A 21,553-nucleotide genomic window follows, 5' to 3' on the forward strand; every position below is an offset into this window, starting at 1 on the left:
GATTCTATGAAAATGGCAGGAGCGAGCCAGGCAGGGCTCTGCAGGCAGCAGCACCTCAGCTGCACAGGCTGGCTTTGGCCAAACAGGTTTTATCAAACCAGCTCCAGAGCTGACCTGGAGACTGCTGAGGCTGCACACAGGATGGTGCCTGAAAGGACGAAGGGATGGATCGTTACTGCCCTGGGCAGTTGCTCGAGTTGAGATGGTCACTGATGCTCTGCTTTCCTTGGTGGAAATGTCTCCTTTCGGTAAAGGGGTGTTTCCCTGTCCAGGGGTGCTCTGGGTGGGAAAGCAATTCCACCACCCAGACACCCTCTGGGAATGACAGCACCAAAGCAAAGTCAGGAGGCCTCCCAGTCCAGCCCAATTGCCAGCAGCAAAGAAATGATGGGAGAGGTGGAAGTTGTGGGTCAGGTTTTGGGGTGAGTTCAGCTGCCCCTGGAAGCAGGGAACCCTTCCTGGCTTTCTGGGAAAGCCGCTGAGCGTGGCAGCCTGGGGGAATTGAGCCCGGTGTAATTATGGCAGAGGGCAGACAGTGGATGTGCAGAGGCCAGGGCAGGCAGCTCCAGCACTGAGGTAAATCCTCCCCCTCCGAGAGGAGCCAGTGCCCACGGGAGAGCCTGATGGGAGCTGCTGGGTGGGTTTCCCTCTGTGGGATCAGCAGTGAGCTGTGCTTACCCTCTGCCCAGTCTGCCACGGATTTTCTCCTCCATGGCTCTGGCATCCTTCATCCCTCCCAGTGCCCGCCCTGGGGCTCCACACCTCGACTTTTGACTCAGCCACAGAGGAGAGGGAACGGCAGGGCTGGAGCAGGCGTGGAAGGCTCTGTGCTGAAGCTGCTGTGATGAGATGCTGATGAGTCTTTCAGCCAGCACCTCTGGGCACAGGGGCACTGTCAGCAAACTCACTGATTTATTTATTTATTTGTTTGTTTGTTTGTTCAGCAGCCGGCAATGCCATCCCTGCACCAAGGTGAGTCAGTGCTCAGCATCCCAGCACCCTGCAGCTGGTTGAGTGGCTCCTCTCCTCACCAGGGAGCAAAACCATGTGGGATGAGTCAGACAGAAAATGAGTTTATTTCCAGATGCTGCAGGGGAACTAATTTTGATTTAACAAGCAGGCAAGAGTGAGGTATCTTGAGTTTTTATTTCAATCCTACTCCACACGAAATAATATCCACTAGCGTTATCTTCCTTACACTTGTTTGTGTTTGACCCGATACTGTGTTAAATATAAAATACTGCTTGAACAAGGATGGATGGTGAAAACATGAGATGCTAAAAAGGTCCCTCGAGCCCTCCTCCACAAACACCCTGAATGTTATGAGTCATTTAAAATTAGTATAAAATAGGAGGACAATTCAATAACTTGCTCTGTGTCCCCCATGCTTTGACAGGGGAGGATTTAGGAACAAGAGAAGAGGGGGAGCCTCTCAGTTACAGAGAAACTCACTCTGCAAATCCGGGCTGAAGGCAGGGTGGTGATGTTCCTCACAGAGCCCAACCATCCATTCCTGCCCGGGCATCTCTGCTGGCCTGGATTTTCAGCAGGAGACTGAGATGAAGCCACCTCAGAAAGGTCCTTCTGGTACCTCCCTGTGCCTCGGGAGTCCTTGGGACAGATTTAGGGCCAAAAGACCAGAATGGCAAAACAGTTTCTGAGATAAATCCCTTGGGATGAAGCCCACGGGCAAAACACGTTGGTGGTCCCTGGGCATCCCCAGCTCCTGCCTGGGGACATTTGCCTGTGGCTGGGACTGCTGTTTGCATGGTCTGACCCCAGGGTGGCTCCCCGTGGGATTTGGTGACAGAGAGGGAGGAGAGCCAGGCACACTAAGCCGAGGTTGTCACCGTGCCCCATGGTGGCTCTGGGAACCTGCTCCCCCAGACTCAGTGAAAATTGAAGCAGGTGTTTGTGAAGCTCTGGCTGCCCTCCAAGTGCTTCACAGGGTCCTCACATGAGCCCTGTGAGGTAGGTCAGGGTCTTTGCCCCCATTTTCCAGATGGGGAAAGTGAGGCACAGAGAAGGGTAATGACTTGCCAGACAGAAAATATGGGATCTCCCATTCTGGGACCTCTGTATCCCGCTATTCCAACCCCAGATATGCTCCATCAACTGCTGGTTACTCACAGCTTGTCCTTCTCCACCTCTCCATCTGCAGGAGGTGGCAGGGCCACGGCTGGGCAGAGGCAGCAGCAGAGTCTGGGCTCACACCAGCTCGTTCACCCCCATCCCTAAGACCACCCATCACCCCAAGGGCAGCCCCAGCCCAAAGGCTGCTTTGGGGTGCCCTGGGCACTGACCCCCAGCAGCCTCAAATCAGGCTGGGGTGCTGGGTACAGCTCCCAGAGCCTTTTACAGGAACCGTCTGCCCATGGAAGTGAAAACCCTCCGGATATTTTTGCCATCCTGGCAACCACAGGCAGCACATCAGGAGGGGGTGAGTATCCAGATGCTTCCTCTTTGGTAATTTGCTGCAAAATGGCACAGCCCTGGACAGCCAGTCCCAGGGTGCCACAGGCTGGTGGGCCCTAAGCTCTGCCCAGCTCCCTGGAATGCTGCAGGAGATGTGGGATGGTGGCACCAGATCTCCTTCACTTGCCACATCAAGCCAGAGGCTGTGATTAATCAAAGGCCAAAAAGAGGTGATTGATTCTTTTGGGGGCTGATGGGGAAGGTGCAGGCACAGCCCAGCACACACCACACCCTCCTTGGCTCCAGCAGCTCTGTCAGGGTGTTTGGGGGGCAGGATCAGGTGTGATTTGCCCATTCTGCTGGATGGATGTTCCATGTCTCATTGGCCTGTGGCCATGGTTAGGCATTTTAAAACTGAGCATCACTAGGATCTCTCTGTCACAGCTCACATCCAGGCTTCATGTGGATGCATTCCTGCCCTGCAGCAACCCTGGAAATGCCAGAAATCTTTCCAAAAGTGGAATTAAATCTGATGAGCAGTAGGTTCATCAGCAAAATGGGAGCAGGGAAGGCAGCTCGCCCCGTGATCCCAGTCCAAGGAGGTTCACTTCCCTCCCTCGAGGAGAAAGGGATGAAATGGAGGGGCTGACCCCAGTCAGGGAGATGCCAGGAGCCAGATCCCAGCTCTGCTCCCTGCTGAAGGCACACGTGCAGCAGGGCCTGGGAGCAGGGCTGTGCTTCAGGCTGCCACTGGCACCGAGGCTGGAGAGGAAAACCAGGGAGAAAATGTCCATGGGGGGATCCCAGGGATGTAGTGAGTTGTGCACTTAATATTGGCTTAGAGAAAGGGTTTCCCAGTGCTCAGGGACTGGGATGCCCTGGAAGAGATTCAAGTTTCAATCTCTTGTAAGGCTTGCTGAGTATGGACCATCCCCTCAAGGACTTGGGATGGAGCTGGCAGTGCTGACAGGACTTGGGATGATTTAGGAGCCAGTCCGGGTGGTGCAGGGATGTCACCACATCCCTCTCCACCATTGGGTCTCTCCCCTCATCCTGACTCCTCCAGTCCCCTCAGTGGCACACACTAAGGACTCCAGTAGCCAAACCCAGGGTGTCATAGCCAGGGGCATGTGGGGCCAAGGTTCCCAGTCCCGTGGGACGCTCGAGGGCGGGTGAGTGAGCGAAGCTCCCAGCGAGTGGTCACTCCCCTATCACCCACAGCCCAGTCAGTCACTGTGTTCTGAAACCTTTGCCTAAAAAAATAAACAGTTCCCGAGGTTAAAAAAGAAAAGCATTTAAAATCAACCTCTGGGCTCCCCTGTCTGTGTGGGAAGGGCACCAGCGGCTGCTGTCCATGGGGTGAGGGGGCGCTTTGGGGCGAGCCCACGGTGCAGGCTGTGTCCCCGCTGCCCTCTGTGTCCCCACGTGCCAGGTGGCACCAACAATGTCTTTAAGGCTTCTACCGGGAGGTTTCGGTGTCCAGCGCTCCGGGCCGGTAGAGGTACCTCCAGATGGCATAGTAGTGGATGCCAGCTCCGATGGCCACGAAGAGGTGCCAGATGGCGTGGGCAAACGGGATGCGGCCGTCGCTTTTGAAGAACACCATGCCCAGGCAGTAGAAGAACCCACCGGCCACCAGCTCCAGGAGGCCATCCCTGTTGGGCTGGGAGCAGGCAATGCTCAGTGAGGCCAAGGGGCATCTGTCCTCTCCCCACCACCCCATTAAGAGCGGAAGGGTCATCCAGCTGCAGCTCTGGACTTCTCTGCCTTCTGCTACCCCCTCCTCTCCAGCAAGACAGCAGGGACCCAGCAGGCCCAGGAGAAATGGAACTAGATGATTTTTAAGGTCCCTTCCGAACCAGACCATTCTATGATTCTGTGATCCTACAATTTCCAAACAATGGGGCCCAGGCAGGAGATCTGGGAGAGACACAGGTGGTGCCTGCTGGGCACCCAAAGCACCTGCAAAACCAAGGTGAGCCACGGGGTACCAGGGATGGCTTTATCCCTCACACAGCCTGGAGACTGCACCAAGCCCCTGGAGACAAATTGTTCTGGGTTTTCAAATCCCTCCTGGGGTTTGTTCCTCATGCTGAACCCGAGTGCTCCCCAGCACTGGCTTACCATGGAGAGGATGACCAAGGCGGGGAAGAAGCCCATGATAACGTAGCACACCAGCTCCACCAGCTTGTACCTGCAGCAGACAGAGAGGCAGCTTGGAGCAGGGACACAGGGAGGTTGAGTTTTACACTTGTTATTTCCACAGCAGCGCTAGAGGGGAAGGGGTGGTGGTGCCATCACAGCAGGTCCCATGTCCTCATGTGTGGACTGGCTTGGGACCAGACACTTGGGACTTTGGGCGACGTTTGGGGCCTTTGGCTTTTTATTTGGTGCCACCACGTGGAGGAAGCAACTCACGGCAGCACGTCCCTGCTCCGTGTCCCGGGTCCCACACAGCCACAAGCTCGGGGCTGGCTGCAGGCACTCACCGCTCGTGGAAGAAGAAAACGTAGACGGTCCCGATGGATGCCATGATCCAGATGATCCAGCGCATGTGGGAGGCCCAGGGACCCAACTCCCTCAGGTTCAACCTGCAAGAGCCAGGGCTGTGGTGAGGCAGCACCCTGGGCTGGGCTCACCCCCTCACCCCCATGGCTGTCCCACCAAAGGGTCTTCCCAACTTGTAACCTCAGCTTCAGGAGGTTGGAATCTACAGGAGGTGAAGGTTTTGTGGAAAGAGGTAAGGTACGGCCTCAAGAAGAAGCAAAGCCAGAGAGGGAAACTCTATTTATTGGAACCAGGATGATTTTTTCCCCTTCAGTGGGGCCAGGTGAAGGCCCCCAGCCACCAGCAACTCACCAGGGAGCGTAGGACGCGGCGATGAAGAAGTAGATCACCATCCTGTCAAACATGTGTAGGCAGTGCTCCACAGTCCTGCGGACGGACAGATGGGTCACAGCACTGGGGGCATCTGGACCCTCTCCCCCTTCCCAAGCCCTGAGCAATCCAGGACGATACCTGAGATGCCTCTTCTTCCAGGAGATGGTGTGGAAGATGGTGGAGACAATGAAGAGGCTGGACAAGCCAAAGCCATAGATCCAGGCTGAGATGGTTTCCCACTGGTCATCAGAGAGGATGTAGAGGATGGAGCTGCCGAGGATGCTGGGCAGGATCCAGAACTGGAAGGGAAAGCAAACTCACTCTTGATTCTGCATTTCCATTGAGCAGCCTCCACTTTTCCTTTTAGGTGTTTCTTTAGCTTCTGGTCAAAGCTACCACCCGTAAGGGGCAGTCAGGGTCCCTCCCTGCATGGTGCAGCTCCAAAATAGTTTGTCCAGAAGGTATGGAGGAGGAGGGGAAGGCACAAGGAGGATGATTGTCTCTGAGTCATCTCCCAGGACTCAGAGTGGGAACTGTCAGCTCCCAAAAGAAACCCTGATGGGGGGAGAGGTCCCTCCCACTGCAGCCCCATGGGCAGCTGTCACAGTTCTTGCTGTGAAACAATCCATTTTCAGGGAGCTTTGAAAATACCCCTGCCCCACCAAGCCCTCAGCCAGCTTCCCCAGGGACACAGGGCCACGGAGGGTAAGAGCAAGAGAGATGCATATCAACTTCCCAGGGCAGGAGGAAGGAGAACATCCCAATCCCCAGGAGCACCTCTGCCTCATCACAGCCCTCAGACTCCCAGTGACTGCTCCAGGGCTGAACACAGATGTTTTTAGGTGTCCCTTGAATCCACTGGATTCCCCAGTGGATCCCCAGAGAGATGAGCACCATCCTCCCTCACCCAGGGACAGGGACTCACAGCGTGGGTGGCACAGTTGGCTGCGTGCTCGTATTCCGTGGGCTGGTACCTGCAGTTGGACGGGACACGGTGATTCATGAACCTGCAGCAAGAAGCGGGGAGAGAAACACGCTCAGGGGACAGGGATGGAGTAAAACCCTTCTGGAGGGGTCTGCACAGGCCCACCCCCACCTGCAGCCCTACCATGGCTCAGCTTTGCTCCAGCTGCCCCGCAGAAGTGCCACCAGAGCACAGCGTGTCCATCTGGCTGTCCCCAAGTACCAGGTCCCCAGGTCTTGCTCAGCCATGGCTCAGGCTGAAGCAGCTCCTGGGAGAGCAGAAGGCAGGAGCCAGCTCTACCAGTTACTGTGGGCAGAGGTGGGAAGAGCCCCAGCAACAAGGTTATCCCTACAATGCCTTTGGTTTCTGGGTACCACCTGCATCTACCCCCAGGGCTGCACATCCCAACACAGATTGTTGTGAGGGAAAGCTTACTGCCCTCCCTTGGAAGCCTGCATCTTTATTTCTGTTTCTCTTAGTCTTAGGAGACATCAGCTTGCTCTTGGCGTTCACAGGAATGTATTGATTTCCCCTGCTGGGCCAACACACAGAGATAAAAAATAGTGTCACTCCATTGCTGGGTATGTAACAACAAATTAAATGTGCATCCGGGACAAGAGCTCCGAGCAAAGCCTCCTTCACCACCCTCTTCTGGCAGGAGACAGCACTGGAGGCTTGGCAAAGGGAATGAGAAACAGGGAAATGGAGGGGGTCCCTGCCCTGGTCCTGAGAATCAGGGTTTTTAAGACTTTTCCTGCTGTGGCTCAGGTCAGGACAGCCGAGCTGAGCAGGGCTGCTCGGCAGGACCTGGGCTAATTGCTTTGTGACCCTGTTTGCCCCCAGCTCCAGCACCATCTGCAGCGTTTCACAGCTGAGTTGAGCCCAGCAAAGGGGCTCAGGGGCTGGCAAGACCTTGCTACTGGGCACAGGGGGATGCCTCGGTCTGGGATGCTTGGAAAGGCTGGAAAAGTCCCCTCTCCCTGTCCCCAAGCCACCCATGCCTGTGTGGGCTCCTCCGCCACCTCCCGCCTGCTTGGCCCCACTCCCTGAGCCACTGGCTGTTGCCTGTTAAAACTGAGCCAGGGTGGGTTAAATAGCTCAAATGAGAAGGATTTGGTGTGGGGGGAATTGTGCAGCCACAACAGGGTGAGGGGCACCCAGCAGGTGTCAGTGACAGCCCACAGAGGGGCCCTGTCCCTTGCCCTGCCATGCCTCCTGCCAGACCCTGGCACTGTGGGGAGACATTCACGGTCCTCATCACCAAAAAATGTCTGCAATTTACAGGGGGAATGCAGGCCCCAAGCCCCCACTGCTCTGCTCACCAAGGACTCACACAGGGTAAATTTGGGCTCAGCAGGGCTGGGAAGAAGCTGGGCATCCCTGGGGACATGGTTGTGCCCAGAGCACTGTCACCTCCACCCCAGGGACACCAGGGATGCCTTCCCCATGCCACCAGTGCAGCCACGAGGCCTGGCAGGGCTGCCTGTGCTGGAGCCATGTCCCCCTGGCAGGAGGATGGTGCTGTCCCCAGCGTTGCCAGGAGACTGTCCCCAGCTCCCCTTCACTGTCTGCTTCCCTTTATTTTCCCTTGTAAAAATAAGAAGGAGGGGGGGAAGAAGGGGAGGCCAGACGTCCACGTGACGTCACAGTTGCTGAGGAAACACATTCAAGGCCTTTTCCTTGAATTTATTGATTTTAACAAAGCCTGCTCCATCTCCCCTCTGCTCTGGCTGGTGCTGTTCAGAGCAGCAACATAGAACCAATCCCACAGCCCCCTCCCCAGGGCTGGGGGGCACCCAGACCCTTTGGGAAGGTGTCCCTGGGGTGCAAATATCCAAATAGAAGCTCTGAAGGGCCACCCAAGCCATCCCCTTGTAACGAGGTTGATGAGCATTTATGTTCCTGAAGTCCAGACACCACAAACTCCTGCTTTTCCCAGAGGGACAATAGCCTTGAGGAGGAACATTTTTTTTGACCTGTGGAGAGATTGCTCTTATTTTTCTGCCCTGCTTTCTAGTAAGCATCATCCTGCGGATGGTGGGAAATGGAACATCACGGATGTGGGACCTGGCTGCACGGTGCTGGGTAAACCTGAGCCCCGCTTTTGGGACCTGCATTGTGTTTTGGGGCTAATTTGGCACATTTCTGTGGTCCTCTGTGCTCTGTAGAAATGGGGTCAGATGGTGTTTGCAAATCTCCTGGCAAAGCAGGATAAATCCCTGGGTGCACCTTATTTCCCAGGGGTGCAGAGGCCATTTCCCCTCCTACCCTCCTGGCATTTTATGGACCAGCTCGTGTCATCCCTGTGCCCGCTGGCATGGGTGTAGGGCAGGGCACTGCAGCATCCCCAGCCTGCAGACAGCTGCCACACCAGTGTGCAGAACCAGCCTCAAAGCACTGTCCAGCCTGGACAGACAGATGGACACACTTGGAAAGAGCACTTGTGACTCTTTCAGCAAGCCACGAGCAGGTGTTTACACACCCCTGGGTGCTCCAGTGCAGTTCAGCAGGTGTTCCAGGATGGCAAAGTCCAAGAGACACAGAGAAGGCCACAGAGAGCTGAGCAGCAGGAACAGGAGCATGTTCATTTCCAGGGATGGGGTGTGGGAAGCAGGGAGCCAAAGGGTTCCCGGGCACCTTCTCCTCCCGGTGCTGCTCCTGGCAGACTCCCTACAACTGCCTCTATGAAGAGGGGAGGCTGCTGAGGGTCTGACCAGGGGTTATTCACAGCAGCCCCAGGGATTTTGCCTGCCCTGCTTGTGCCTGCTTTCCCCTGGCCCCTTTCCCAGGGAGGGAGCCTGAAAAGGGCCAGTACAGCAGGCTCTGGCCAGGGAAACAAAGAGCCCCTTGTCCTTGGGCACCGGGGCAAAATACAGAGCTGGCTTCCCAGGCCTGTTCCTTTCTCCTGCTCTTTCTCCCACTCTGTTGGGTTGGGGGTTTTGTAATATAGCTTTAGGGGTTTTTACTGGGTTTTTAAAAGACTTCTATCCAAGAACAAAATTCCAGCCTCAAAAATCATGCAGATCTGCGTGGCTCTTGCTTTTGCCGGGGTGGGAAGAAGGTAAGAAAGGGATACAGTTAGATTATTGCTCAGGAGAGCTCACGTGGGACCATCTGAGCTCTCCTGAGGGCACCAAGAGAACCTGAACCAGCCACTCCATGCTCACCAAGCAGAGCCACAGGACACTTGCAGGAAAGCTGTCCCTGCACACGTGAGGAATGGCCCCGAAGGAGACCCAAGCCAGGCTGCAACTTGGGACAGATGGGGTTCAGCCCTGCTTTTTGACCCAACTCCCTGGTTGGCCTCTGCCATATCTCTTCATGTCCCTCTCACTCCCCTTTCCCCTCTCTCCAAGTGAGGATAACAATTTTGACATCCTCTGGGCAAGCCAGTGGGTGGATAATGTGAGGAGGGTGTAAAATCACCATTAAGATGTGGATGGGGAGGTGTGAGCTGGGCTTCTGCCCTTGGAAAGAGCTGGCCCAACACCTGCCCTCCCCAGCCCTGCCATAAATCAGGCTGTGCATGTGTCTGTGCACTGTGGGCTGGGTGCCAAGGGGACAAAAGAGCAGTCAGCAAGCCCAAGGTTATCCAAGGTGATACAAATCTTCCCAGAGCAGCTCACCTCAACAGGTTTCACCTGAAAATGGCTTATAAAAGGGCTGGGCTTGCTCAGGAGTTGGCCTAAAGCCTGTGGAGATGGATTTGTTATGCATCTACCCTCCTGCCCAAGGAGATGGGGCTTTTCCAAGCTGTGCTCCCTGCTGGGAAGTTCCTGGGATCTGGCTGCAAGGTGAGATGATTACTCCTTCCTCTTGTGACTGGATGTCACAGCTGCTTCTAAAGCAACAGAGGAAGATCCTGGTGGTGGTCAGAGAGGAAGGCTTGAGGCTTTTCTGGATCAGCAGTGGTGAGTGATAAGTCCTGCTGGGGCTGTCCCTTGGTAGAACAAGTGTTGTGATGCCTGAGGTGTCAGTGATGGAGCAGATGAGTCCCTGCAGGGCAGACTGGCCTCTGACTCTTCAGTGCATGGCCTGGCTTTGCTCTGACAGCTCAGGCTGCACACCCAGCACAGATGTCAGGGCTTGGTCCTGGGCTTGTGCTCACGTGGGAGCTGCTGTGGTGGCATCCCCGTAAGCTGGGGCTTGGCAAGTGCTCTGCCTCTGATCCGGACTCTGGTCACGCTCCAGCTGCATCCCTGGTAAGAGGCTTCAATGCCCTGAGCTGCTCTGTGGTTTGTAATTAGCTGGGTCCTGGGGAGCGGTGTGTGCTGGCGTGGAGCCTGGCTGCTGTTTGTGTACAGCACACCATCACAGGGCTCAGACCACGAGGAAACACCCATGGCCCACCTTGAGCCCAGGACATCCCCCAGACTTTACTGCTTTATCCAGCCCAGGAGCGCTCGCAAAATCCCGCTTTTCCTCCCTGCCCATTGACGTGGGAATGTTTGCCATGGGAGGCAGGAATGCCGAGGCTGCCCGGCTCTGCCATCTGCAGAGCCACCCACGCTGCACGTGCGTGGCACCCACTGGGAGCTGAAACCTCCCTTCCATGCCCATTGCTCAGTGCCTGCACGCTCCCACGCGGCACTGCTGCCTGGCAAAGCTGAGCTGTGCCTGCTGGAAGCTTGGGGGTCAGCTCCTGGGGCCAGGGGAGATGGGGCAGACCTGTCCATGAGCCCCTCTTGTGACTCCAGCCCGTCCCCTGGGAGAGGGGCAGGACAACTCAGAGTTTTCCTTTGTCACACTTCCTAGCCCAAGGAGCTGGCAGCGAGCAGGAAATGGAAGGTTTTTTATCTAAGCCAGCATTTCCCTATCTTTCTCATGGGTAAATTAGGAGATTACCAGATTTCTGGAGTAACCCACCCAGATCCCCCTGGTGCAAACCTTGCTTTCCCTGTTTCAAAACAGGCAGCAGATCAAATTGTCACCCATCACCTCATTCCTCCCATCCCAGTTTTGCTCATTCCCAGCACCATGACGTGTGTGAGCACCCTGGGCTGGCTGCAGACCATCCCTGCCCTACACAGCCTGCATGCCCTGAGAAACAATGAGCAAGTGCTGACTTAGAGATGCTCCCAGACAGGGACCGTCCGTGTTGTACCTGGCTCTGAGCCACAGGCACAGATGTCCCCTGAGAAGGGACAGAGGAGGCAACCCCCTGACACATCCTGCTGCCTCAGAGGGTGCAGGAGGGAATATGCTGCTCTTCCCCTGAGCACACCAAGGGCATACACAATTCCTTTCTTGCTCCTCAGCCTAGCAGGGACGAGCACAGGAGGCTCCAAGCCGTGCTGGATGCAGGCATTGACCATTTCTGCACCCACAAGAGCCCATATACACCCAGCAGGGCTTGGCTGGTGGTGGAAACTCAGCAGTAATTCCCAACAGGGTGCTAATTGTCCATATTCCCACCCAGTGGGCAGGGATATTTCTTCTTCCCCCCAGCTCTCTATGTAGATGGTATCTCTAACTCTTCCAAGGCGATTCATGACCCTGCAACCACAGCAGAGCTGTTTGTTTATTCACAACAGATGGGATTGGTGAGTGTTTCCCAAATTACTTTCTGAGCTGGGACTTCTTGTTTCATTTGGTACTCATGAGACATCCAACAACAGCTGATTAGTCACAAAATGACTCTGATGTCCCAGGTGTTTTGTGACTGTTGGAAGGACTGTTTCCAGAACTGCAAACCCTCTATTATTCATTAATTTCTTGTTCAGAAAGTCATTGTGCATGTTCCTTGCTGCCTTGCCTTGAGCAAGGAGTTAGTGGGATAAATCCTGAGCTGGCTCTGCCTATTTAACTGCAACAGCCCAAGGTGGGCAGGAGTGAGCGTGACCACTGGATCCTGTGCCTGCTGGCAGTAGATTTGGATGGTTTGAGGGCTGGAGCTTCCCCAGCCTCTAACCCTGGCTGTCACTGTGAAATACACGGGCAGGTGACCGTGTCCCAGGTTCATAAAATCTCCCCACAGCATGGCCTGAGAGACACAGCCAGGCTTTCATTTGGATTCTGCTTCCAAATTCCAGAGGCCGCTCAAGTACAAATCATATCTGTAAATTATTCAGCAAATGCCTCTGGACAGCGAAGGCACAGAAGGAAAATCATGTACTTCACCAGCCAAGCATGCAGATAGTAAGATTCCCATTAGTATTACTTACAACAGAGAGTAGGGCTGTGTCTAATGCTGCTGTGCCTCAGTGAGTGAGCTGCTCAGCACATTGAGGAGGCAGCTCCTTGCCCTGACCTGATGATCCCTTTCTGCATAAAATCCTTTGCTCAGCAGCGCAAACTTGGGCTGTAAACTCGAACAGTAGCACAGAGTCGACTCCAAATTCTCCTGAAGGTCAGCACTGCTTGGCTCAACTCAGTGGTATCTGACTCATCCACCAGGAACACAACACCGTGGTATCGTGTTATCATGAGAGGTTGCAGTGTTATCACAGAGAGCCCAGCAGGCCCTGGACTCCCACTGCATGAAAATGTTGAGTTTGTCACACCTGGAGAGACCTGATCTGTGTTTGGCCATGTTTCTTCTGCCTTTCTCAGACCCAGCCCTGAGCATCCATCCCCTGGCAGCAGCATCTCTGGGGACTCAACAAAACTCCTCATGCAGCTGCAGCCAGGCACCCCTCAGGAGGGAAGGACTGGAATAAGTTGTGCTCTTTTCCCTTCCTTTCTTTGGGAGTTGTACTTGTTGGCATGGCTTTGTCTTGCTGGGGAGCTGGGGGTGTGGGAAGGGAGGAGGAGGGAGGCGAGCCCAGGAGCAGTCCTGGCAGAGCCCCATTTCTCACAGCCACTGACCTGCCGTGCTGGAGAGTGGCTTGAATTTCCCATGGGATGTGTTGGCTGCTACCTCGTGAAGCTGGACGCAGCAAACTGTGCCAAAGAATCACATCAGGCTGATATCCAACACCAGCTGAAGGAGGGGAAAGATCATGTGCTTCCCAGGCAGCCAAGAGACCATCCTTCCCCCAAAAGCACAGGGCATGGGGCTTGGTTTGCCCATTTATGCACATCTTCAGTGTGGTGGCCCCCACCTGAGCCTGTCCTCGATGCCTGGCTCCAGTTATGCACCCTGAGCTACATGGGGTAACTCCTCCTGGTGCCATTTTCAGAGGGTATCCGAGTCAACCTGGCCCCACAAAGCAACCAGCATGGAACTGGTTGGTAACATCAGCTGATCCTGGTTTTCCCAGGTATTTTGGGGGCCTCTGCCCCTCGAGGAGCTTCAGGCTGTGGTATCAACACTGAAAGCATTTCCACCCTCACTGCTTCATCCCACGTGGGCTGTGGGGAAAGCAGAGCTCTTGGGAAGCATCTTGGAGTGTGTGGGAGCAGGCGAGGGCTACTCATGTTTTCATGGCAAAGCGATGGGGAACAGGTCTCCCCAATGTGGTTTCCTTGTGTTTGGGGTCTGAGCACCCCAACATTTCCTATTCCTGCTGGTTCTCCTCTTCCTATCTTGGCCAGAGATGCTGGAATTGTTGATGAATGTCTCCTTGCTCAATAATTACAGGTGCAGGGAGAAACAAGGAAGGTCTTCCCAGCTGCCTTTCCCCAAATTCAGAAGATTTGGGTTTAAGGAAGCGTACAGTTCAGACCTCCATCCCTTCATGCTGGTGAGGAGGTGGCAATGATTGCATTGCAGGCACAGGGAGGTGAGGACAAACCTGGACCATGCACCCACAGAGATCCCCCCAGAGGCCCCTGCTCCTGGGCTGAGACATTAATGTGGATTTTCCCGTCTGCTCTTCTTTGTGTTACTCCAAACAGGGCAAGCCAAACAAACACAGCAAGGTTTGGAGCCTTTTACATGAACAAATCAAAGGAGCTGCTATCAGTTTGTGAGGATGATTCAGTGCCCTGCAGCTCCCAGCAAAACCCTCTCCAGTGCTGCTCCAGAGATGCTGAAGCTGGCCGGATACAGCAGCTCCCTGATTAATCATGTTTCCTTCCAATTACAGCTCTGGATGGCCAAAGTCTGGGAAGCAGTCAGTGTCCCCACAGGGAGATACTCAGCCCCATGGCAGCTACGTGGGCAGGAAGGACCAGACCATGTTTGAGTTAAAACTGGGCCAAAATAGGGTCAAAGCTGGTGGTGAGGTGCGAGGAGGGTTTGGTTACCAGGTCAGTGTAACCTGACCAATGAGCCTGGTGATAAAGGTGCAGTTTGGTCTGATCCCTTGGTCTGGGAGGGACCCAACACTGTTTTGGTGAGTTGGGAGGAAAGGTGGAGGGGGAGTGCAGGATTAAGCAGGAGGAATCACGTCAACTCACATTTTGTGCTGTGCTGGTGTCCTGGTTAAACCCAGCCTGTCGGGCAGGAGATGGATATTGCTGGTCAGGGTGCAGGTTGTGAGTGACAGGGAAAGCCTTGCAGCAACTGTGCTTTGAAACTCCATTTCTCCATGGTGTCAGTGATGGCAGAGCCTCCTGGGCCCCACAGCAGAGCAGAAACCACCGAGTTTCTCGTTTATAACCATTTAGTGCTCAAATGGCACTGCCTTGCACCCTGCTCCCCCCTTTGCTTCCTTCCCCTCTGCACCTCCAAAACCCAGCCAGGAGGGATTTGGAGACAGCCTAGTGACCCTCCAGCCCTGAATTTTCTCCTGGCAGTTCACAGAATGTTCCCATATTGATCACTGCTTTTCATCTCTTTGTTCTCACACAACAGGTCTTTCATCACCACACTGTTTTATTTATTCCTTTGGGTGGATGTATCAATGGCCAAGTGCCTCCCTTCTTGGTCCTCACTCAAAATTAGATAAAATGAAAAAAAAAAAAAAGTTAAGCCTGTTCCAGGCTTTTCCATCACAAGGAAAACTTTGATATTTTTTGTTTTTTCAAGGAACACCATAAGCAAGGCCACATTCTCTGGAAAGATGTCGCAAGACGGAATCACAGAATTGTTAAGGTTGGACAAGACCTCTAAGATGGAGTCAGACCATTAGCCCAGCACTGCCGTGTTCACCCCTAAACCACATCCCCAGGTGCCACATCCACATGGTTTTTGAAAACTTCCAGGGATGGTGATTCAGCCACTTTCCTAGGCAGCCTGTTTTAATCTTTCCTAATATCCAATCTAAACTCAAGCTGGTGTAGCTTGATCCCATTTTGTCTTATCCTGTCCCTTGCTCCCTGGGAGAAGAGCCTGACCCCCACCTGGCTTCAGCCTCCCGTCAGGGAGTTGTGGTCAGTGAGAAGGTTCCCCCTGAGCCTCCTTTTCTCCAAGCTGAGCCCCCCAAAGCTCCCTCAGCTGCTCCTTATCAGACTTGTGCTCCATTATCCTTCTCTGGACCTGCTCCAGCACTCCAACATCTTTCCTGTAGTGCAAACTGAACACAGGATTTGAGATGCTTCTGCTGCCATGAAGGACACGTGCCACCATGAGTCCCCTGGCTTCTGCTTGTCCCAATTCCCACCTCAGAGCTCAGCTGAAAGAGCATCCCTGGCACAAAGGAAGAAGCAGCTTTAGGGTTTCTTTTGGGATATTCCCCAGCAGAGCATTTCCATGGAGAGCAGAGCTGGTGTGCACAGAGTGTGGGGGGGACGGGGATTATCCCACTGTTATTTTTGAGCACTGGGTTAAGAGGATCTCTGCGATGATACAGGAAGCCCTGGGTTAGCATCACATGCTGGGGACTTTCTTGGGGTGAAAAAGCCAAGGGAGCACCCATCTCCTGCTGCTCCCCTTCCAGCCCTGGCACACAGTGAGAGCTGGAGGATTCCCTGTGGATCTGCCCCTTCCCGTGCCCCACAGCCCCTGCCTCGCACGTGGGCACCGTCCCTGCACGGCTCCCTGTAGTGCCTCATCCCATTTAACAAGCTGTCTCCAGAAAGGACCACAGCAAGGCTGGAGCTGATTCAGGATAAATCAAGCAACAGGTTGGCAGATGGGTTCTGCTGGGGGAGGCTGGTGTCAGTGGAGCAGCCCCTGATCTGCTGCCCAGTTCCCAAAGAGCCTCTGCACCCCTGCCATGGGGTAAAGGTATGGTTTGCCTCCTGCTCTGAGGGGTACAGAGCTTTGCTCAGCTCCATTTCCCCCAGCTCTGTCCTTTGCATGCTAGCTGAGAGGTGGGGGGAAAAGTCTTGAATTCTCCATTTTTCACAAGGTTTTGTACCAGGCACATTGTGCAGATCTGCTGGGTGCCTCCTGCCTCTCCCCCAAGCAAAGCTTATCAGGAGGCAGCTACAGCATCAAAAAGGTCTTTGAGCAAGTGGCCATGTTTCAGGCAGGTTTTTGGAGATGCAAGCATGGATTTTCCCCATGGGACACCTGGAAGGAAAGGAGCTGATGGCTGGAGGGGGTCGGAGGATGGTCTCCTGTCCTTACCCAGCCCAGACAAACACCCCTCACACATCATCCCGCCTGGAGCAGGTGAGAAACACTATCACAAGTTCTTTTCACACAAGTTTTTCTCTGCTATCTGCCCCTAACAGGACCACTGGGAGTCTGGAAGTGGCAGCACAGAGCTCAGTGCCCGCAGGAGCTGTGCCAGCTCCGTGGGACCCTACGCAGGCAGCAAAACATCCCCAGTCCAGTCCCAGGGAGCTGGGAGCGTGTCCTCGGTGCAAAGCTGAGCACCCCCAGCAGCTCCCTGGTCCCCATCTGCACAGCACCCGGTGCCATCTGACCCATCCCGGCCACCCGGGGGACAGAGGGCTGCCGGCAGATGCTGTCCCCGTGTCACCTGCCAGCTCCCTCCTAAAGGCCACATCTGATCCCGCAGCAGCGCGTGTGGCCAAGTGCCCTCTGACCTGTGCTCAGCAATCCTCAGGTTTCCCCCTGCACAGGTAACACCGTGAGGTTTCCTGCTACACCTGAGCTGTTAAAACAAGTCCTAGCTGCTGCTGGGAAACCTCCCTGGGGATTTCATGGAGGGGAGAGAAGGATCCAGCACCGGTGCATCCCATGGGAACCCTGTTGAGCCTGCGGGTCCGGGCTGGGAGAGCCACCCCGAGGGGGTTTCACCTGGGTGCAGCAGAACCCCGGAGCACAATGATCTCTCCAAGGGGGGTTCGGAGCCAGCGCCAGGGTCTGCTCCCTCGGGAAGGCAGGATCCTGCTCCCCCGGCAGCGGGAGAGCGGCAGTGAAGTTAGACCCAGCGAGAAGCAGCGAAGGCTCCCAAGGATGCTGAGAATCCTTTAGGGATGCAGGAAAGCAGGTAGCCGAAAGTGTGCCCTGTGCTTTGAGGCACTCAGCAGCTTTCGAAGGTCCTTTCGGGCTCCATCCCAGCGGAGCCGAGCCCGGGGAGGGTTTGGGGCTGTCCGGGGGCTCGGCCAGCACCGGGGGTCGGGGACGGCCGCACGGACGGGTTTACCTGGCGTAGCGCGTCTTCTGGAAATCCAGGAGCCGGGACACGAACATCGCGGCGGTGCCATGGGGGTCCCGGGGGGCGGCGGCTGCTCAGCCCCGGGGCGGGGGGAAAACGCCGCCCGAGGGAGCGGCACCAACTCGGCGAGCTCCGGCGGGCGAGGAGGAGGAAGGGCAGGCGGTCCAGCCCAGCCGGGCACAGCCCAGCCCGGCCCCGGCCCCCTCCCGCCCCCTCGGCTGCTCGGGAGAAGCGACACGGGGAAAACAAAGGCGACCTCCGGGAGGGGGGAGCCAGCCCCGCTGCCGCCCTCAGATGTGCAACGAGGAGGAGGAGGAGGAGGAGAAGGAGGAGGAAAAAAAGAAAGGGGGGTACGGGGGGAATCCCTTCCAACTCTTGCCGGCCACAGCAACCTGCGCGATCTCCCTCCGCCCCCCGGCAGCTTTAAGCACAGCTAAAAATATCCCCCACCCTCCCCGCTGCCACCCCCGGGGGATCAAATAGCAGCAGATTTGAATTGAAAATGTGATTAAAGCATCGGGGAGGGGGAGAGCGCCGAGTGCCGGCAGTCGGCCCGCTTCCCCCGATACCCACCTGCTCCCCACGGCCCCACTGCCCACGACAGGGTGCCCCCGAGGGTCCTCGGAGCATCTCTGCCTGCCCCGGGCAGCGCTATCCCCAAGGAGCTGGTTTGTTTGGCTTTGCTTATATTTATTTGGTTTTAATGATTTTTTTTTTTCCCCCATTATGTTCCAAGGGCCCCAGCTGGGGTGGGTGGCTGTGCCTCAGCCCCATCGCTGAGTGGTGCCACTGGGTGGGGGCACAACTCCAGCACCCCAGCATCCCTCTTGGCTCCGGAGAAGGGGGGTAAAGCAGCACGACAGCAAGGCAAGGATTAAGGACCCCAAAATCAGCCCATCTCCACCCTAAAGCCTTCACCTCTCCCTCCTGTACATCCCTCAGGTAGGCTCCTACAGGAGGTGACATCCCGAGGTACATCTGAGGTTGGGCAGCTCAGAGAAGGGACACAAGAGGTGGTGGGGGCTTGTCTGGGGACAGATGAGAGTCATCCTTGCCCTTGCTGTGCCAGGGGCTGCAGGAACCCTCAGGCCAGCAGCCAAGGGACAAGAAAGGAGAGGTGGGCAACAACCAGAGGAGCAGAGTCTTGCTCACCCCAACACGACCTCTCCTTGCTGAAGCCATGGTGATGCTGAAGGTGGAACAGCTGAGGACATCTTGACGGGAAGGGTTGTGCTCATACAGCCGTTTCCATGGGAAATTGAGCACACATACATCTTCCAAAAGCCAAAGCAGACAAAAAAGGAAGGAATTCAAGGCATGAATTAATCCTGGCACCCTCTCCAACTCCTTCCAAAAAGCAGCTCAGTCCCTCAGGGGATGCTGCAGGTGCAGCTGCACTGTGGGGTGTCCCCAAGGCACACAAGAAGCACCCCAGGAGCCAGCAGCAGGTTCAGCCTTCCTGCACAATTCCCATTGTGGATGGAAGACACCAATGGGGACCAGGCTGGTGGCAACAAAATGAACCCCATCTTCAGTAGGGTATCTGGGACAGCCAAGCCCTGGCTGAGAGTGGTGGGTCCAAGCTAAGATGCAGAGTGAGATCATCTCTGAAAACCTCTCCCACGCTCTGCCACTTAGCTGGGAAGATTTTATTTCATATTCCTTCCCCAGACGATGGGCTCTGTCAGAGCCTATGTCATGATTCTTGTGCCCTGCTGTACCTGTTCTCTGGGCCTGAAGAGGAGACAAAGAAGAAAGGACGACAAACCACATTTTACAAAATAGCCCCCATCCCCAAAGCCCCCAGCCCACAGCCAAGAGTGCTGGCAAGGGACACCTGAAGCAAACCATCCATCCCAAAATAGATCCATCTCAGAGGGCAAAAGGCAAATTGAATGAAAAATAAGTTACTATTTTTGAAGCCTGAATCCAGTTGTTATGGCAACCAAAGCCTGGAGCATCGTGCTGGGGAATGGCTCCAGCCCCAGCAACACCTCCAAACCTGGCAGATGGAGAATCACAGGCAGCCAGGGGCTGCTTCAAGGTGGGGTGTGGAGATGTCCACGCTCACACCACCTGAACCTCACTGGGATGTGTTCCCTCCCTGCACAGCAGCTCTCCTCATGTACTCTGCTCAGGAGCCCACCTTGTTTTTCTTTCCTCTCCCATCCCTGGTGCACTCCCCGCCTTGCAAAGATCTGAGTAACTGTAAGGGTGTTAAGGAGAAATTCCAGTGTTCTGGGGTACCCTGAATACAGGAGGGTTTCTTTAATGTCACCAAAACAGAGGGGGCTTGCAGAGTTTTCCTTCAGATGAGGAATGGCTCATGAAGCCCAGGGATGCTTTCTTCCTTCATTCTGATTTATTCTCACTGCTGATCAGTGACAGGACCTGAGGGAACAGCTGGGGCTGTCTGAGGAAGTTTCATTTGGATATTAGGAAAAAATTCTTCCTCCAGGGGGTGGTCAGGCATTACCCAGGCTCCCCAGGGAATGGTCACAGCTCCAAGGCTGCCAGAGCTCCAGGAGCGTTTGGGCAATGCTCTCAGGCACAGGATAGGATTGCTGGGGTGTCTGGGGCCAGGACTCTGATCCTTGTGTGTGTGTGTTCCATCTCAGGATATTCTGTGATTCTCTGCAGGATTCCCACAGCTGCAGACACCTCTGTGCATTGTCCCTGAGGGAGGGGATGCCAGCAGTGAACAGTGGGAGCATCCACACCTTTGCAGTGATGGCAGCGTTGGGCTCTCCTGGCAGCACATGCTGTCATCCCATTTCCACAGGGAAATCTCAGTTTCCTGCACGTGAAACTGCCAGAGCCAACAGGTATAAAAAGAGACAATTTGAGACTAAAATCTGCCATCAGCAGGGAAAGTCTCCCTGGGAGAAAAGAAGCTTCAGATGGGTAGAAAGAGCTACAGGACATGTGGATGCGCTGGTGGCAGGTGTAGTGGAGGCAGAGGTGACTGTGGGGCACAGTGTGGGGGACTGGAGTGGCTCTGGTGGACATGGCAGGGTGGTTACAGGGTAGCAGGGAGCTGAGGCACGGCCACTTGGGTTTAAGGCATTTGGAGGGATCTCCGTGCCAGCAGCTGGAGGTCCTTTTGCCTCACAGGCTGGTGAGGAGGAGGCTCCATCACTCCACACTGCTCCATGAGCATCACTCATGGGGCCAGCTGGCCCCAGAGGCACAAACCCAACACCTGGTGGCTCGTATTTGCGAGATTTGCCCTTGTGAAAAACGAGGTTCACATAATTTTTATAGAATTTAAAAGTTTAATAAAAAAACAATTAGGAGAAAAAAATAAAGTAAAGTATACAGATCCGGACGGGTGTCTCTGCATTCAGCCAAGAGAGCACACCTTACAAACAAAGGATTGTCCCTTAAAAACAGAATCCTACTACATATCCATAAATTCTCATACATATTCATACATTCTTCTTAGGATCTTTGGTGTTCTTCTCTTTAGTTTTCTCTTGCCCCCTTCCCAATAGATCAATCCTCTTGGCGTCATCGAGATTTACATTCCCTGATACCAGAAATGCAATAAATTCTTCCCCCCCCCAGAGTTCTGGTCACTGCTGTCTTCATCTGGATAAGATAGTTTACAAAAGAAAAAAAGATCTCCAGCTATCTTTTTCAGTCTTTGGGTTACACAAACAAAAGTAGTTTTTGTTTTAATGCTATGTCATAGCTTAACATACATGTATTATACCACTATTTCTAAATTTCGTTAATAACAGAAATAAAGAAGACTGTATTATTACAGCTAAATTTTCTAATCTTATACATATAATATTCACTATAATACTTGCAAAAAGCCAATAATATGATATGCATTTATAACACCCTTTTCTGTACTAATCCCTTGATTTTGACCCTGTTTTCAGTAATCGCTTTTTCAGTTCCAGGTGGGTGGGTTTTTTCGTTTCGACTTTTGTTTGTTTGATTTGGT

The 21,553-nt window shown here is 54.5% G+C and overlaps 1 protein-coding gene across 1 annotated transcript; it reads right to left on the bottom strand.

Moving 5' to 3' along the window:
• Nucleotides 1–1,127: 1,127 nt before the first annotated feature.
• On the bottom strand, nucleotides 1,128–17,962 carry MMD2 (monocyte to macrophage differentiation associated 2). Its single transcript, XM_005523016.3, has 7 exons — nucleotides 17,587–17,962; nucleotides 6,221–6,302; nucleotides 5,434–5,594; nucleotides 5,275–5,349; nucleotides 4,905–5,006; nucleotides 4,540–4,609; nucleotides 1,128–4,078 (listed from the first exon to the last, which is right to left on the bottom strand). Exons 1-7 carry the CDS (start codon nucleotides 17,631–17,633, stop codon nucleotides 3,875–3,877), a joined length of 741 nt encoding a protein of 246 aa, XP_005523073.1. The 5' UTR covers nucleotides 17,634–17,962; the 3' UTR covers nucleotides 1,128–3,874.
• Nucleotides 17,963–21,553: the final 3,591 nt, after the last annotated feature.

The sequence above is a fragment of the Pseudopodoces humilis genome, chromosome 18 (assembly GCF_049639895.1).
Source record: "Pseudopodoces humilis isolate 2021_Gansu_Grassland_sample_001 chromosome 18, ASM4963989v1, whole genome shotgun sequence".
Taxonomy (NCBI): Eukaryota; Metazoa; Chordata; class Aves; order Passeriformes; family Paridae; genus Pseudopodoces; species Pseudopodoces humilis.